The sequence below is a fragment of the Hibiscus syriacus genome, unplaced genomic scaffold, assembly GCF_006381635.1.
Source record: "Hibiscus syriacus cultivar Baekdansim isolate YM2019G1 unplaced genomic scaffold, ASM638163v2 tig00111022_pilon, whole genome shotgun sequence".
In the NCBI taxonomy this organism is placed as follows: Eukaryota; Viridiplantae; Streptophyta; class Magnoliopsida; order Malvales; family Malvaceae; genus Hibiscus; species Hibiscus syriacus.
In genome coordinates this window covers 3,847,836-3,867,478 of record NW_024062956.1, presented here as the reverse complement: position 1 = coordinate 3,867,478, position 19,643 = coordinate 3,847,836, and the positions used below count along the sequence as shown (strand labels likewise).

The window sequence follows — 19,643 nt, the reverse complement described above, 5'->3', positions numbered from 1 at the left end:
GAGTATAGACATACCATGTAGTGCTCCTTTTGATGTCAACATTTTCGACTAAGTCAGCATCTACATAGTCTGTCAGTATCGTATCTCTACCTTTGAAACAAAGTGCTTTGTTTGTGGTATCCCGCAGATATCTGAGGATCCATTTGACTGCTTCCAGTGTACCTTGCCTGGATTATTCATGTACCTGCTAATAGCTCCCACTGCATAAGCAATATCTGGTCTGGTACAAATCATAGCATATATCAGACTTCCAATTGCTGAGGCATACGGTACCTTCACCATGTGTGCACGTTCTTCCTCCGTCTTTGGTGAATGTTCTTTGGAGAGTCTGAAGTGAACACCTAAAGGTGTACTTATTGGTTTAGCATCTTGCATGTTGAACCTGGAGAGTATTTTGTTGATGTACTCAGCCTGTGATAATACCAAAGCCCTCGACTTTGTGTCTCTCTTGATCCTTATCCCAATAATCTGCTTTGCAGCACCTAGATCCTTCATAGCAAACTGCTTCGACAATATTTGCTTCAAGTTTATAATCTATTGCATGTCTAAGCCTGCAACGAGCATGTCATCAACGTAAAACAATAAAATAATAAAGTTATTATCGAACCTCTTGATGTAGCAACAATGATCTGCTTGGCATCTGGTAAAACCATTGCTACTCATGAAACTATAGAACTTCTTGTACCACTGTCTAATAGCTTATTTTAAACCATACAAGCTTTTCTTCAATCTGCATACCAAGTTTTTCTTGCTTGCCTCTATGAAGCCTTTTGGCTGCCTCATATAGATTTCTTCCTCCAAATCACCATGAAGGAAAGCTGTCTTCACATCTAACTGCTCAAGATGTAAATTTTCTGCAGCTACAATTTTCAACACCAGTCTAATTGTAGATAGCTTCATGACTGGAGAGAAAATTTCATTGAAGTCAATACCTTCTTTTTGCTGAAAGCCTTTGACAACCAATCTTGCTTTGTAGCGTTTACTCCCATCGTGCTCTTCTTTGATCCTGTAAATCCACTTGTTATGGAGTGTTTTCTTGGCTGGTGGTAATTCAACTAATTCCTACGTTAGTTTGACATAAGCGAGTCCATCTCATCTTTAATAGAAGACTCCTACTTGACTGAATCCTCTACCTGCATTGCTTCATCATAGCACTCTGGTTCACCATTATCAGTCAGCAACAAGTAGTGTAAAGAAGGAGAATAACGCTGGGTTGGTTTAGGAATTCTGGAGGAGCGTCTCAGTTCTGGTGTGTCTGGTTTTTCTTTAACTTCTTCAGGATTGATCTTAACATCATTTTTAGAAATTTCCTCGAACTCAGTAAATTCCTTTGTTTCAGCTTCGATATTGGAGCTACTTGATTCTACAGTTGACCTGTCTTTGTACATCACATTCTTATTCAAAATGACATCTCTGCTTCTGATGATCTTTCGATTTTCGTAGTCCCAAAATCGGTAACCAAACTCATCATCACCATAACCAACAAAGGCGCATTTGTTGGACTTGGCATCAAGTTTACTTCTTTCAGCAGAATCTATGTATACATAAGAAATACAAATAAACACTCTTAAGTGTGAAATGTTTATTTCTTTTTTGCTCCAAACTTCCTCTGGTATTCTGCCATCCAAAGGAACTGAGGGCCCACGGTTGATCAGGTAAGCTGCAGTGTTGATAGCTTCAGCCCATAGAAATTTGGGTAATCCGAAATGTATCCTTATGCTTCTGGCACGTTCATTCAGAGTTCTGTTCATGCGCTATGCTACGCCATTCTGCTGCGGTGTCATAGAAACTGTTGTCTCCATCTTGATCTCATTGTTTGCGCAAAAATCTCTGAATCTACGATTTATGTACTCTCCTCCATTGTCAGACCTCAACCGCTTGACTTTCAGACCAGTCTCATTTTCCACCATGGCCTTCCATTTTCTGAAGGTATCAAAGACTTTTGATTTCTTCTTCAGAAAATAAACCCACACCTTCCTTGTAGAATCATCGATGAAGGTGACATAATATAATGAACCTGCAAGAGATAAAACTGGAGATGGTCCCCATAAATTTGAGGTTACATAGAGAGTACCAGTCTCCTTACCACGAGCAATGACGAGTGCTCCTTTGATAATCTTTCATTCACAGCCTGAAAAAGTTGTGCTATATCATTCTCTATCAAGATGTCCTACATAAATCAAATTTCTTTTGAGGCCAGGAATATGTCTTACTCCTTTTAGCATCTAGGTGGTCTGGTTTGGCAACTTTAATCAGATGTCTTATTTTCCGACGATCTTCAAGGTTTAATCATCAGCTAGATGAACCTTCCCAAAATCACCATTGACGTAGTTCTCCATGATTTCTCGGCATGGGGTAGAGTGGAAAGATGCCCCTGAATCCAAGATCCATGATTCAATCAGACTGTTGACGCTTAGAATCATGACATTACCTGTCTCCTCTGTTACGTTGGCAGAATCCTGTGCGTTGGTATTTTTCTTCGGTGCTCGATAATCTCTTTTAAAGTGACCCTTCTTGGCGCAGTTATAACTGGTAAAATCTTTCTTTCCCGTTCTTGATTTTCCTGTTATGGATTTCAATCTGCCTCGATTTGAATTTCTTTCTAAAGTTCTCCCTTTAGACTCCGTGTGCAAGGCTGAGGAGGTTGATGCTTCACCTGATTCTCTTCGTCGAATTTCTTCACTCAATACAAGATCCCGAACATCGTCGAATTTTAATTTATTGTTCCCCGACGAGCTGTTGACTGCTGTAATAATAACATTTCAACTGTCCGGTAGAGATGACAAGAGAATTAAAACTCGAACTTCATCATCGAATTCAATTTCCACTAAACTCAACTGGGTTGTGATTGTGTTGAGTTCATTTAGGTGTTGTGTCATCGATTCCCCTTCCGTCATCCGCAAATTAAATAATCGCCTCATCAAATGAACTTTCTTTGAGGTCGATGACTTCTCATACATTCTGGAGAGAGCCGCTATAAGACCCGCCATGGTCTTTTCCTTTGCTATGTTGAAAGCAACATTGTGGGATAACGTCAGTCGGATAACTCCGAGGGCTTCTCTGTCGAGAAGAGCCTAATCTTCATTCTTCATGCCCTCTGGTTGCTTTTCTAAGAGTGGTTGATATAGAGTTTTCTAGTTCAAAAAATCTTCGATCTGCATCTTACAAAAACCAAATTCCGCACCATCGAATTTTTCAATTTTCATATTTCCTTCGTCTCCAGCCATCGCTCCCACTCGAATCTGGCTTCTTTGGATCATTTCTGATAATTTCCGCGAACCGTCGTGTATTAGAACACCTCCATCGACAATTTCGTATCGCCGACAAAATTTTTACTATTACAAAATTTATATTCAAGTGAATAGTAATAAATAGTAACCTCGCAAAAAATTGACAAAATTCACAACCAAGCTCTAATTACCAGTTGTTGGGAAATAAAACAAGTACGAGTAATTTCTCTATAACCAGATTAGTGAGAATGCGAAATAAAAGCGGAAAAATAATACCCGAAATTGATAACGGAGTTCAGCCAATTGTGCCTACATCTCTGGACTGCTGCATATCTTTTACTAAATAGAAAATTTACAGGTGTTTACAAAACACTCATTACTCACAAGAAAGCTCTCTAGTATTGGGAGAAAGAAATGATTTGGGATTTTGGGATAATTTTGAAGCTAAATGAGCTAGGGTATTTATAATTGAAACTTAGGGACTAATATTGTAATCAACCCTATTTCTATTTAAATTAAAAATTACGGCACCGAATCGGTGCCCCCCTTTATTAAAAAAACCCATGCACCTGTGCCCCCCATTTCTTCTACCAGCAAAACCCACCGAAAAAATTCTCACTTATTTTGACTTTTCTCCAACAAGAAGGACCCCAAGGTAATTCCCAAAATTCTCAACCTCATTAATAGTAAACGCATTGGTAAGGATTTCCCTAGTCTGCGGTCTAATATTGATGGAGTAAAAATTATTAGTCTTCTGAAAGTTAACTTTTTTGCCAGAACTATTACATAAACTTTTGAAAATGCTCATAATAACATCTGTTAGGAAATAAACTGAGTACGTGCAATTTCCCTATAATCAGATTAGTGAGAATACGAAATAAAAGCGGAAAAATAATACCCGAAATTGATAACGGAGTTCAGCTAATTTTGCCTACGTCTCCGGACTGCTGCAGATCTTTTACTATGAGCGAAAATTTACAGATGTTTACAAATCACTCACCACTCACAAGAAAGCTCTCTAGTATTGGGAGAAAGAAATAATTTGAGATTTTAGGATGATTTTGAAACTAAATGGTTTAGGGTATTTATATTTGAAGCTTAGGGACTAATATTTGAAAATACCCTAAAGTGCAATGACTAAAGTGTAATTAACCTATTTATATTTTAATTAAAAAATTGGGGCATCGAATTCGGTGCCCCCTTTATTGAAAAAGGCTGTTGGCTTTGTAGAAAAACCATGTGCCCCCGCCCACTTTTTTTGACTTTATAATCTCCCACTTGAAGACTAATTTTAATCTGTCTTCACACCTTGATCGATGCATCAGCATTTCTTCCCTTGTTATTGTAGCATGCCAACTGAAGCTGAACATAACTTCAGTTTGTCTGTGGTTACCATCTTTGTCAACATGACTGCCGGATTTTGAACTCCACTAATCTTTTCAAGTTTCAAAATCCCATCTTCCAGAAGAGACCGTATAAAATGATATCGTAATTGTATGTGCTTCGTCCTATAATGAAAAGACGGATTCTTTGCTAGATGGATAACACTTTGACTATCGCAATACAAGCCATTATTTTCTTGTTTCTTGCCTAACTTTTCCAAGAAACTTTGGAGCCAGACCATCTCCTTGCTGGCTTCCGTAACAGCGACATATTCTGCTTGTGTTGTGGAGAGAGCAACTATCTTTTGTAGTTGAGAAACCCAACTCACTGCAGTACCTCCTAGAGTATAGACATACCATGTAGTGTTCTTTCTGATGTCAATAGTTCTGGCTAAGTCAACATCTACATATACTGTCAGTATCGTATCTCTAGTTTGTGGTTCTTCGCAGATATCTGAGGATCCATTTAACTGCTTCCTAGTGTACCTTGCTCAGATTATTCATTTACCTGCCAACAACTCCCACTGCATGAGCAATATCTGGTATGGTACAAACCATGGCATACATCAGACTTCCAATTGCTGAAGCATACGACACCTTCATCATGTGTTTACGTTCTTCCTCCGTCTTTGGTGAATGTTCTTTGGAGAGTCTAAAATAAACACCTAAAGGTGTACTTACTGATTTAGCATCTTGCATGTTGAACCTGGAGAGTACTTTTTTGATGTACTCAGCCTGTGATAACATCAAAGTCCCCGACTTTGTGTCTCTCTTGATCCTCATCCCAAGAATCTGCTTTGCAGCGCCCAAATCTTTCATTGCAAACTGCTTTGACAATTTTTGCTTCAAGTTTATAATCTCTTGCATGTCTGAACCTGCAACGAGCATGTCATCAACGTACAACAATAAAATAATGAAGCTGTTGTCGAACCTCTTGATGTAGCAACAATAACCTACTTGGCATCTGGTAAAACCACTGCTACTAATGAAGTTATCAAACTTCTTATACCACTGTCTTGGAGCTTGTTTTAAACCATACAAACTCTTCTTCAACCTTCATACCAGGTTTTTTTTATCTGTCTTTATAAAGCCTTCTGGCTGCCTTATATAGATTTCTTCCTCCAAATCACCGTGAAGGAAAGTTGTTTTCACATCTAACTGCTTAAGATGTAAATTCTCTGCAGCTACAATTTTCAACACCAGTCTGATTGTAGACAGTTTTACGACTGGAGATAAAATTTCATTGTAGTAAATACCTTCTTTCTGTTGAATACCTTTGACAACCAATCTTGCTTTGTAGCGTTTTCTCCCATCGTGCTCTTATTTGATCCTGTAAATCCACTTGTTGTGGAGCGTTTTCTTGCCTGGTGGTAATTCGCTAATTCTCACGTCTGATTTGACATAAGCGAGTCCATCTCATCTTTCATGGAAGACTCCCACTTGACTGAATCCTCCACTTACATTGCTTCATCATAACACTCTGGTTCACCATTGTCAGTCAGCAACAAGTAGTGAAAAGAAGGAGAATATTGTTTGGTTGGTTTAGGAATTCTGGAGGAGCGTCTTAGTTTTGGTGTGACTAGTTCTTTTTGAACTGCTTCAGGAGAGATCTGAACTTCATTTCCAGAAATCTCCTCAAACTCAACAAATTCCTTTGTTTCAGCTTCGGTGTTGGAGCTACTTGATTTCATGGTTGACATGTCTTTGTACATCACATTCTTATTAAAAATGACATCTCTGCTTCTGAATATCTTCCGATTTTCATAGTCCCAAAACCGATAACCGAACTTATCACCACCATAACCAATAAAGACGTATTTGTTGGACTTGGCATCAAGTTTACTTCTTTCAGTAGAATCTATGTGTACATAAGAAATACAACCAAACACTCTTAAGTGTGAAAGGTTTATTTATTTCTTGCTCCAAACTTCCTCTGGTATTCTACCATCCAAAGGAACTGAGGGTCCACGGTTGATCAGGTAAGCTGCAGTGTTGATAGCTTCAGCCCATAGAAATTTGGGCACTCTGGCATGTATCCTCATGCTTCTGGCACGTTTATTCAAAGTTCTGTTCATGTGCTCTGCTACGCCATTCTGCTATGGTGTCATGGGAACTGTTGTTTCCATCTTTATCCCATTGTTTGCGCAGAAATCTCTGAATCTTCTATTTTTGTACTCTCTTCCGTTATCAGACCTCAACCCCTTAACTTTCAAACCGGTCTCATTTTCCACCATGACTTTCCATTTTCTGAAGGTATCAAAGACTTCTAATTTCTTCTTCAGAAAATAAACCCACACCTTCCTCGTAGAATCATCGATGAATGTGACATAATATAATGAGCCTGCAAGAGATGGAACTGGAGATGGTCCCCATACATCAGTATGAACCAACTTTAACTTTTTAGCCTTGGGTGTCTTGTCAATCTTTGCAAAACTCATTTTCTTTTGTTTGCCAAAGATGTAATCCTCGCATAGTCAGACATCTACACTCTTTAGATCCGGCAACTTCCCTTTTGACAAAAGTGTCTTCATCCATTTCTCGCTCATATGGCCAAGCCTTTGGTGCAATAGGTTTGATTTTCCATCATCATATGCTGTTGTAATGATATTCTCTAAATTTGAGGTTACATAGAGAGTATCAGTCTTCTTACCACGAGCAATGATGAGTGCTCTTTTGGTAATCTTCCATCCACAGCCTGAAAAGGTTGTTCTATAACCTTCTCCATTAAGCTGTCCTACAGAAATCAAATTTCTTTTGAGGCTAGGAATATGTCTCACTCCTTTCAGCTTCCAGGTGGTCTGGTTTGGCAACTTTAATCGGATGTCTCTTTTTCCGACGATCTTCAAGGTTTCATCATCAGCTAGATGAACCTTCCCAAAATCACCACTGACATAATTCTCCATGATTTCTCGGCATGGGGTGGAGTGGAAAGATGCCCATGAATCCAATATCCATGATTCAATCGGACTGTTGACGCTTAGAATCATAGCATCACCTATCTTCTTTATCATGTGGGCATATTCCTGTGCGTCAGTATTTTTCTTCGGTGCTCGGCAATCTCTTTTAAAGTGACCCTTTTTGCCGCAGTTATAACAAGTAAAATCTTTATTTCCCGTTCTTGATTTTCCCCTTCTGGATTTGGATCTGCCACGATTTGAATATCTTTCTGAAGTTCTTCCTCTGGACTCTGTGTGCAAGGCTAAGGAAGTTGATGGTTCACCCGATTCTCTCCGTCGAATTTCTTCGCTCAATACCAGATCCTGAACATCGTCGAATTTTAATTTGTTGTTTCCCGACGAGCTGCTAAGTGCCGTAACAATATCATTCCAACTGTCTGGTAGAGATGATAAGATAATTAAAGCTCGAACTTCATCATCGAATTCAATTTCCATGGAACTCAACTGGGTTGTAATTGTGTTGAGTTTATTTAGGTGTTTAGCCACTGATGCCCCTTCCGCCATCCGCAAATTGAATAATCGTCTCATCAAGTGCACTTTGTTTGAGGCCGATGGCTTCTCATACATACTGGAGGGAGCTGCCATAAGACCCTCCGTAGTATTTTCCTTTGCTATGTTGAAAGCAACATTGCAGGATAACGTTAGTCGGATAACTTTGAGGGCTTGTCTGTCGAGAAGAGCCTAGTCTTCATTCTTCATGCCCTCTGGTTGCTTTCCTGAGAGAGGTTGATATAGATTTTTTTGGTACAGAAAATCTTCAATCTGCATCTTCCAAAAGCCAAAGTCTGCAGCCATCGCTCCCAATCGAATCTGGCTTCGTTTGGATCGTTTTTTAAAATTCTTTTGAACCACCGTGTATTAGAATACCTCCGTCGACAAATTTGTATCGTCGACAAAATTTCACTATTCACGAAATTCACTATTCATATGAATAGTAATAAATAGTAACCTCGCAAAAAAATAACAAAATTCACAACCAAAAGCTCTGATACCAGTTGTTGGGAAATAAACCGAATACGAGTAATTTTCTTATAATCAGATTAGTGAGAATGCGAAATAAAAGCGGAAAAATAATACCTGAAATTGATAATGGAGTTAAGCTAATTTTGCCTACGTCTCCGGACTGCTGCATATCTTTTACTATGAGAGAAAATTTATAGGTGTTTACAAAACACTCACTACTCACAAGAAAGCTCTCTAGTATTGGGAGAAAGAAATGATTTAGGATTTTGGGATGATTTTGAAGCTAAATGGGTTAGGGTATTTATAGTTGAAGCGTAGGGACTAATTTTTGAAAATACCCTAAAGTGCAATGACTAACGTGTAATTAACCAATTTACATTTTAATTAAAAAATTGGGGCACCGATCGGTGCCCCTTTGTTGAAAAAGGCTACTGGCTTTGTAGAAAAACCATACCCCCACCCACTTTTTTTGACTTTACAACATCGACTTGAGAAATATCAGCCTCCGTAAAGAGAATGAGATCATCGGCGAAAAAGTGGTGTGATATGGCTGGGTCACTTGGAGTGAGTTTGATCGGTTTCCATATTCCTTGTTCCACTTCCAATGAGATAACTTGAGCTAACCTCTCCATGCGGAGCACGAAAAGGTAAGGCGAAATTGGGTCACCCTACCTAAAACCCCTAGATGGTCTGAAAGAATCAGTAAACTCCTCATTCCAAGTTATTTGGGTCGAAGTAGTGCTGATGCATTCCATAATTGCACGCCTAAGCTTGTAAGGCAGCCCCAATAGTATATATCAGGATAGGACTGTGATTAGATCCAAGACGATCTAGGTGGTGCACCCTAGTATCCGGGTATAACTCCAACTACTTCGCATTCATAATACACCGATCTAGATGATGCTAGAGGTTACCCTGACGCCAAGTGAAATCCTCACCGCGATAACTAACATCCATCAAATCATTATCCAAAACATAATCCTGGAAAATTCTACTCCATCATCTATACAGTCTGCTTCCTCCAAGCCTATCTTCGGGCTTCAAAATACAGTTAAAATAACCCCCGAGGATCCAAGGATCACTGTTCTGAGGCTTAATCTTAGAGTGGCGCCCCCCATAGCTTACTACGAATGAAGGAATGAGGGCTGGCATATACCGTAGTGAAATAACTTCATCGGCTACTGTTCTTGAGTTTATATCTTACAAGGGCATACTGATTGGAGATATTTCGCATCTTAACCTCTACTTAATTGTCCTATAACACCCCAAATGCCTCTACTAAACCCCTAAGCTTCAATTCTGAATAAGTTGCTATACCCCAGATTATTGATAACCTTGTCTGTTTTCCTTCCACTTGTATGGGTTTCAAACAGAGTTATAATCTTAGGCTTGTGATTCTTCACAAAATCTCTGAAATATCTCCTAAATGAGGGTTTAATAACCCCTTGAGTGTTCCAGAACATAATATTCATTTTAATAGTTATTGAGGTTGTCTCTACTCATCATCCCCTATTCGACCATTTCATTTCCAAGGGTCTGTATCTAATCATTCTGCTCCACGGGCTGGTCTTGGCTTATACCTTGGCTCATACTATCGGGGGGGGGGGGGCAAATTCTCAGAATTCGTAGATTTACTTTGGAACCATTCTTATAAAAGAGGAACGTTAGACGTGATTGGCTCTTTAGTTTTTTTTAACTTTAAGACCTTTCTCGGTAATACGAGAGTTAAGGTTGGATTTCCTATTGATTCTCCATCTTGTGGCCTGGCTACGAATAATGTCATCATTTTGAATGAAGATTGCAGTGTGGGACCCAGTTCCCAAAGCTAACCTATGTTCACTAACCTAAGCAGCCTCACTAGCCGTAATTTGAACTTCTCCAATCCTGAGCATACTAGTATGATCATCTTTTTCCGCCGGTTCCCCATCCTCAATAGGGACATAAATCAAATTGGTATCCTCGTAAGAGACTTTTGCATTCCAGTACCACTAGTGGAATGTTGGTTTTTCTCGGTATTACCCTAGGGATCTTCTTCCATTGTTTTCCTCTTGAAGCGGTGTAAACCTAGAACCCTGGTTTGGTTTTCGCCCTTCTTCCTTGTTCTTGCTTTGGAGTTTATGGTTTCTTTCTTTCCTTACTCTTAGTTGCACAACCATCCAAGGACCAAAAGGGTTTTCTTTATTGTTCTCTAACACTGAATGTTCAACTTTTTATTGACTAGTGTTGGTCACTTCCATAGGTGCTTCCTCTTGGTTGGTTTTGCAAGTTTCTTTTGCATGACCATAAGTTTCGCATTTAAAACAAATTTGTTACAACCCCTTGTATTCGATCTTTGAACGAAGTCATCGATCCCCATGCACGGAACAAGAGGTTTATTCAAATCGATGACGACCACAATTCTATCGAACTTACCTCTCTCCCCGACTTTAGTATTGTAATCAATTTTGATAACTCTTCCAATAGAGTTAGCAATTGTCCTAATCGACATTTTAGAGTAATATCTATACGACAGACCAGGGAGGTGAATACAAGCAATAACCTGCGATGGGTGTTTTTCAGCGGTGGTGAAACCTTTCGACCATGGTTGCACTGCCAAGTAGCTCCCATATATCATCAATGGGCCATCAGTAAGCACTCTATTATAATCATCAAGATTCTCGAATTTCACTAAGAAATAATCGTTGTCAAGATCTATCAAATTGAAGTTGCCCACATAAGTCCATAACGTGTAAATTCTGTTTATGAGAGCTTTGTAGCCTATCTTTGTTCCTAACAGCCTAGTAATGATAACTTGTTTCATATTACAATCTACCAACTCATGTATCCTATTAAAGAATCTTATTTTAGGATATTCCAGCGGTCATTGCAACATAAGATAACTTCTCAGTAATCTTAGAGTAATATTTGTTCATGGCTGTTACACCCTGAACATCATCATCCGCTTGCATGCTCGCCGCAGATTGATCCGTTTCACTCTGTTCATTCTCTAACTCCCGATTCTTTACCTTCTTGGTAGCCCTTTGCTCCTCTGATTGAATTAGAACATCAATAAATCTACTTTAAATTAGAAGAATGATAACTTATTAGGGTTAAACTATATAATTTCTAATTAAATTATTATATATATACAATTGGTATTTTATTACCAATAAAACATCTCTATTATTAGTTTCAATATGAATACTTCTATTTTATTGGAGTTTATTGAAAAATGGTAAAAAAAAATCCCTTTACCAGATTTAAACGGTTGACTTACGTCATACCATAGTGTTACTCTTTCATTGAATTAAATAGGATTGATTCAATTAATTAATACATGACTAAGATCTATTTACAAATGTAAGTATATGTAGTAGACTCGTAACGAAGATTATATAAATTCTTTATTCTTTAAGAGAATTAAGTTTAATTCTAGTTATAAGTACATATTTTTGCATCTTATGAATAAATTAATAATGAATTTGGATATTTTAAAACATATTATTCGTAAGAGTAATAACAAATAGTTGTATACACAGAAAGAGTAAATCTTAATTAATTTGTTTATATTTTTCATGATATTATTTGATTAAAACAATCCAATAATTTTCTTTAATATTTACATTTGTATTTTCTGCACGTTATTCAGCATGGAGAAGATACTTGAACGCTATGAAAGATATTCTTATGCTGAGAGACAGCTTGTTGCTACGGAGTGTCAACCTCAGGTATTTATTTATGTGTATAGTAATTGGCAACAAAAAGGTGTTAATGTTGTGGCAACTGATCTGCAGGGCAACTGGTGCATGGAGTATAACAGACTTAAAGCTAAGGTTGAGCTCTTGCAGAAAAATCACAGGTACTACTTACATTATACATTATGTTATCAGAACTCGGGTTAGTGTTGGATTCGAATATATGTTTAACATAATTTTATTCAATTTGTTCTCTTTTTCCCATAATTTAGAAGAATGTATCATATATAAATTATTGCCTGAACAGTTGTGTTGGATACAATCATACAGATGAGAGATACTAATGTTTAAAAAAATGATAAACCCTAGAAACGTAAACCAATCATTTGTACGATATGAAATATTTTGAGTGTTGGACAGTGGGAGTAATATAGGATAATACATACATTAGTGAAAGAGCGATGGTTTCATTCTTAAAGATTGCTACTTCCATCTCAATTCTTAAAAACTGTTCAGGCACTATACGGGAGAAGATTTAGACTCAGTGAGTCTCAAGGAGCTACAGAACTTGGAACTGCAGCTTGATACTGCTCTTAAACACATTCGATGTGCCTTTCTAACACCTTTTGTCTTCTTGTTTTTGTTCCCTTCAATTGGAACTGTCTTATTGTTGTTCTAATAATGAAATTAGGGTTTTTGCAGAACCAACTCATCTGCGAGTCAATCTCGGATCCTCAGAGAAAAGTAAAGCCTCTCAATACATATGATTTGCTTGTCAATCATGTATCTATGTATTTATTCATTGACTTATATATACCATTACAAAAAAAAAAACTTTACTACAGGAGAAGGTGATACAGGAGCAAAACGCCATGCTAGCAAAGCAGGTGAATTTCATCTTTCTGGTCCCATACTTTGCTAGCAAAACTTATAGACACAGACACTGCATATTAGTATGTGAAGTTATACCTGTTACTGTGTGAATACATCAAATCAAATGTTAACCTATATGTGTTTGTTTTTGGAAATAATTCCAGAAAAATACAAAATTATATGTTGGAAATAAAACACTCACACAAACAACTTTTATTGAAACTCAAACAAATATTACAAGAGTACTCTCACTCAAAAACAAGAACTACAACTCACTCTTATAAGACTTTGCTTCTTCACTCACTTAGAAGCTCTTAATTTTTCTTGATGCTTAAAACTAAAATGGGAAGGGGTATTTATACTACTCAAGAACAATCCTACACCACACAAATAAACTAATTTAAACCATTACAAATTCAACAAATATCTAACTCTCACCTAACTAAATTGATGTAAGCAATGACATCATTAATTAAATGATGTAAGCAATGACATCTTTAATTAAATGATGTAAGTAATGACATCAATTTAGTTTGGGTTTGGGTTTAGGCTCCCATAATGGATCAAGTTTATGATCCAACACCCTCCCTTAAACTTGATCTCGTGACCCCTAGTAGGTTCCTTAATCTTAAGAAGTCTTCGCTGGTCAGAGGCTTGGTAAAAATATCAGCAACTTGATCTTGTGACTTCACATATTCAACTTCCACATCTTTTCTTGCAACACACTCCCTTATATAGTGGTAGCGAATATCAATGTGCTTGCTTCGATCATGGAATACTGGATTCTTCGCTAAGGCAATGGCTGACTTGTTGTCGACACAAACCTTGGTAGGCTCTTCTTGTATCAAACCAATCTCCTTCAATAGATTTCTAAGCCAAATTGCATGACAAACACATGAGGTAGCAGCAACATATTCCGCTTCACAAGTGGATAATGTGACAATCGGTTGTTTTTTGACATCCATGTGAATGCAATATCTCCCATGAAAAATACGAATCCAGTAGTGCTCCTTCGATTATCTATGTCTCCACCCCAATCACTGTCGCTATATCCAACAAGCTTGTAATCATTAGAAACTGAATAGAACAAGCCAAAGTCAATTGTACCTTTCAGATAGCGAAGAATTCTCTTTGCGGCTTTAAATGGGTGGTTGTTGGGGATTCCATGTAGCGACTAACCAATCCAACTGCGTGAAGAATATCGGGTCTCGTGCAAGTTAGATAGCGTAGACTTCCTACCAAACTTTTGAAGAATGTTGGATCTACACTTTCGCCTTCTTCATGTTTGGTCATCTTGATCCCGTATTCTGCCGGTGTGCTTATTGGCTTACAGTTCTCCATCTTGAACTTCTTCAGTATCTCCTTTGCATAGCTTTCCTGTGAAATGAAAATTCCATCATTTTGTTGCTTAACTTCAATGCCAAGGTAGTACGCCATGAGCCCCATGTCTGTCATCTCGAATTCTTTCATCATCACATCCTTGAATTCATTAAACATGCTTGGGTTGCTTCCAGTGAAGATCAAATCGTCCACGTAGAGGCACACGATCAAAATATCTTCATCTTTGATCTTGATATATAGAGCATGCTCGTAGGGACATTTGTTGAAGCCATTCTCTTGGAAGTACTTGTCGATTCGGCTATTCCATGCCCTTGGTGCTTGTTTTAGCCCGTAAAGAGTCTTCTTCAACTTCAACACCTTGTCTTCATGCCCTTTGACTTCATAGCCTGATGGTTGCTGAATGTAAAGTTCCTCTTCAAGAACTCCATTTAGGAAGGCGGACTTTACATCCATCTGTTGTATCTTCCACTTGTTTTGAGCTGCCAAAGAAATGATTAGTCTGATAGTCTCCAATCGAGCAACAGGAGCAAATACCTCATCATAGTCAATTCCAGCCTTTTGACTATAGCCTTTAGCAACTAGCCTCGCCTTGTGCCTTTCAATCTCTCCTTTGGCGTTTTGCTTTGTTTTGTACACCCATTTGACACCTATCGCCTTATGTCCCTTGGGAAGTGAGGTAAGTTCCCATGTGTCATTCTTCTCGATGGCCTTGATTTCTTCGTCCATCGCATCTCTCCATTTCTTTTCTTGTACCGCTTCTTGAAAGCTCACTGGTTCACAATCGGCAAACAGACAAAATAATGTAAGATTATCTTGTCGTTCAGTTACCTCATAGAGATCTCTAAGGCTTCTTGTGCGTTGCATAACTCTTTCACTTTGACTCCCACTTGACGATGATGAAGGTGATGAGTCTCCTTGAGTGGTTGATGTTGGTGAAGTGGGTGGAGTTTCAAGCTCTTGTTGAGATTCATCTAGTTGCTCCCTCATTGTCTGCTCATCTTCTTCAAACTGAGGAAAGAAATTGAAGTCATCTGTATGGGAGTTAAAATCCCATTCTCCTTCTTCGTTGAAGACCACATCTCGACTAATCACAAACTTCTTATTGTCTGGATTGTACAACTTGTAGCCCTTCGAATTAGCATCATAGCCGATGAAGATAAAACTCTCGCTTTTATCATCAGGCTTCGTTCTTCTCTCGTCTGGTACGTGAACATGGGCTATACTTCCAAAGGTTCTCAAGTGGGAAATGCCAGGCTTTCTTCCACTCCATGCCTCTTGCGGTGTCTTTCCCCATACACTTCTTGTTGGAGATCGATTTGACAAGTAGACTGCACACGATACTGCTTCCGCCCAAAATTCTTTGGGTAGTTTCTTGCTTTTGAGCATGCTTCGTGCCATGTCGAGGATTGTTCTATTCTTTCTTTCTGCCACACCATTTTGCTGGGGGGATCTAGGAACTGTCATTGGTCGACGAATTCCATTTGCTTCACAGAACTCTTGAAACTCCCTGGAAGTAAATTCTCCACCTCGATCGGATCTCATGGCTTTGATCTTTCTACCACTTTCTCTCTCCACTGCTGCTTTGAACTTCTTGAATACTTCAAAACTTCTGACTTCTGTTTCAAGAAATATACCCAGGTTTTTCTTGAAAAATCATCAATGAAGAGAAGAAAATAGTTATTGTTACCGAGAGAACTTGGCTTGATCGGTCCACACACATCGGTATGGATGAGCTCAAGTGGCTTCTTAGCTCTTGTCTCTGACTCCTTTGGAAAGCTTTTCCTGAATTGTTTTCCGACTAGACACCCTTCACAGAGTTGGTCAGGATGGTTGATGTGAGGTAGTCCTTTCACCATCTCCTTCTTAGATAATAGCTCTAGACCTCCAAAATTGAGATGCCCAAATCGAAGATGCCAAAGCCATGATGCATCTTTGTAGCAAGCTTTCAGGCACTTTGCAACATCATTTGTATGTTGATCAAGAACATTCTATTCTTTGACATCGGCACTTTAGCAATGAAGTTATTCTTATCATCTTTTATAGAAAGATTATAATTATTCATATGAATATCATAACCTTTCTCTACCAGTTGCCCTAAACTTAAAATGTTACTTTTCATATTGGGCACATAGTAGACATTTGAAATAAATTGATGTCTCCCATCTTTCAAACGGATAAGAATGTTACCTCTCCCTTTCACTGCTATTGTGGAATCATCTCCAAACGAAACATTTCCACTTACTGACTCGTCTAGCTTCACAAACATGTCTTTCCTTCCACACATGTGATTGCTTGCACCACTGTCAAGATACCAGGAATTTGCTTGGCCACCATCAGTTTCCTTTCGTGCTAGAAGAAGAGTTTCTTTGCCATCTGTCTTTTCCTCCACGTAATTGACCTTCTCCTCAATTTTGTTGTTGGGAGCTCTACATTCTGAAGCATAATGCCCAAATTTTTGACAATTATAACATCGAATTTGAGATTTGTCATACTTTGAGTTTGGATTAATTCTTCCACGGCCTCGTGTTGAGCTTTCTCCTTTCTCATAGTTGTTGTTGGAATTGTTATTGTTGTAATTCCAGCCTCGTCCACGACCTCGACTTCCACCTCGTCCATGGCCTCTACCTCTGCCTTGGCCACGTTGGTTTCTATCATTGTGTTGGCTCTCATGAATATCCTTGAGTTGCAGCTTGAGGAGTTGCTCAGTAAACTCATGCTTCTTTTTATGCTTCTCTTCGTATGCTTGCAATGATCCTTGGAGCTGTTCGATCTTCATTTCTTCCAAGTCTTTAGTTTCTTCAATCGTCACGACGATGTGCTCAAATTTGGGATCCAACGAACGGAGTATCTTCTCTATTATCCTCACATCGTCTAACTTTTCACCATTTCTTTTTAATTGATTAGAAACAGCTACTACTCTTGAGAAATAATCTGAAATAGACTCAGATGCTTTCATGTTTAAGGATTCGAATTCACCTCTTAATGTTTGGAGACGAACCTTCTTCACTTGCTCGGATCCTTTGTAAGAGGTTTGCAGCTTCTCCCACGCTTCCTTGCTAGAGCTTGCACTTGAAATCTTTTCAAAACCATCATCATCTAATGCTTGATAGATGAGGTAGAGAGCCTTCTTGTCTCTCTTTCTTGAATCCTTCAAAGTTGTCTTTTGATCTGGTGTAAGAGTAGCAAAAACATCATCATCCGCAGGCTCATTATAGCCTTTCTCTATGATATCCCACATCTTGTGATCCAAGAAGTGCCTTCATTTGATACTCCAATTGTCGTAGTTGTTGTTGTTGAGTGTCGGAACTTGGAATGGTGCCATACCATTTGCCATATCTCTCAATATAATGAGATTTTGTAAAATCCGATTGCAGGGATGAATCCGGAACGATGAAAAAAAACTTTGGAGGGACTTGGACAACTCGGTCAAGGGCTCCAACTCGGCTGAATCGGCTCAACTCGGTGAGTCAACTCGATTTTTTTTTGGCAGCAGTCTTCCGGCGGTGCGTGGCGGTGCGTCAGAACTCAGATTGAGAAAATTCTGGCGGCGTCGTATTCCTCTTGTCGAGACCTTCGATCTTTCCAACTCGCTCTGATACCACTATGTTGGAAATAAAACACTCACACAAACAACTTTTATTGAAACTCAAACAAATATTACAAGAGTACTCTCACTCAAAAACAAGAACTACAACTCACTCTTATAAGACTTTGCTTCTTCACTCACTTAGAAGCTCTTAATTTTTCTTGATGCTTAAAACTAAAATGGGAAGGGGTATTTATACTACTCAAGAACAATCCTACACCACACAAATAAACTAATTTAAACCATTACAAATTCAACAAATATCTAACTCTCACCTAACTAAATTGATGTAAGCAATGACATCATTAATTAAATGATGTAAGCAATGACATCTTTAATTAAATGATGTAAGTAATGACATCAATTTAGTTTGGGTTTGGGTTTAGGCTCCCATAATGGATCAAGTTTATGATCCAACATTATATGCATATATTTAAGAGCAGATATAAATAAAGAGTTTGTGATGGAAATTGCAGATAAAGAAGAGCGAGCAGCAAGATCATGGGCTCAACACATCATCTTTTCTGCTGCCTCAGCCGCATCCTTGTCGGAATATCGGGTAACACTTGTTCTATCTCATAAAGCTATGCCTCCAATGTGTTATCTTTAAAACACAAAAGTAGAGTCAGATGGTGACCGCTTCTACAATTTTGCGATGCAGAAGCACGTACCAGGAAGAAGCAACTCGTGTGAGGAGGAATCAACTTGACCTTACCCTTCAACCTATTTACCATCTAGGATTCTTTGCTGCTTGAAAATGCTACTATATATGTATGTATGTATGTATAAGAATGCTTTGTTTTAGCGGCTAATTATCAAGTTTTGGATTGTGTGAACAGGGGCAGTCCCTTTGGGGTTTATTTTTTACTCAAACTAACTCAAATTATTAAGTTTGGATTGATAGTTCAACTAATGCCCCGTATGGATCAAGTATTTAATAACTCATTGCAAGCATATTTTTTTTCAGATTAAGTACCCATATTTGGTTGGGTAAGATTCACAATGAGGGTAATATTTCTTTCCCAACGATAAATATTGTGTTTATTCCTGGGAATGTTATTCTCACACACATGTTAGGTATTCTTTTATTCCCGTGTGCTAAAGGCTAAAATATCATTCTTTTCCCGTTTGCCTTTGCGATATCTTCTTTTTCCTATGAGATTGCCTCTGCGAAAAATTTACACAAAACTCCTGATAAGATTTCTTCTCCTCTCCCTTTCTTTACAATTTTTTACTTGTTTAATTTTTTCAGAAAAATGATTTCAGGTAAGGGTTTATTTTAATCTAGTATTATTTGGTCGAACCCATTTTTTTAGAAAAATACTTTCAAGTTAGGGTTCTTATACATCCCCTTTATCGTTCTTCTATCACCGTCTTGCCTTTCACTTCCAAATAGAGAAATGGGGAAGCAAAGCAAATCCAAGAAGCCAGAGAATCTGGGTAAAGGGAAAGTCACTCTAGTCCAAGTCGCATTCATCGTCGATCGTTACCTTTCCGATAACAACTACTCCGACACTTGTTCCACTTTCAGAAACAAAGCTTCTTCTCTCATCTCCAAATCCCCTGTTCGAGAGGTAGACACCCAATTAGTCGAATTCATTAATTTTAAAAATTGTTGTTTATATACTTAATTTTTA

The 19,643-nt window shown here is 38.3% G+C and overlaps 1 protein-coding gene across 1 annotated transcript; it reads left to right on the top strand.

Annotated features, from left to right (window-relative positions):
* The first annotated feature begins 12,161 nt into the window (after positions 1–12,161).
* LOC120150610 (agamous-like MADS-box protein AP1) lies at positions 12,162–18,761 on the top strand. Its single transcript, XM_039163258.1, has 5 exons — positions 12,162–12,370; positions 12,723–12,814; positions 12,898–12,989; positions 18,483–18,565; positions 18,668–18,761. The coding sequence occupies exons 1-5, from the start codon at positions 12,162–12,164 to the stop codon at positions 18,759–18,761; spliced, it is 570 nt and encodes a 189-aa protein (XP_039019189.1).
* The last annotated feature ends 882 nt before the right edge of the window (positions 18,762–19,643 follow it).

Bases quoted from the DNA above. Each gene is read 5' to 3' on its own strand.
- LOC120150610 (XM_039163258.1), top strand. From the start codon at position 12,162: ATGGAGAAGATACTTGAACGCTATGAAAGATATTCTTATGCTGAGAGA. The intron at 12,371-12,722 runs GTACTACTTACA...AAAACTGTTCAG, and splicing joins CTCTTGCAGAAAAATCACAG to GCACTATACGGGAGAAGATT. The intron at 18,566-18,667 runs GTAACACTTGTT...TTTGCGATGCAG, and splicing joins CATCCTTGTCGGAATATCGG to AAGCACGTACCAGGAAGAAG.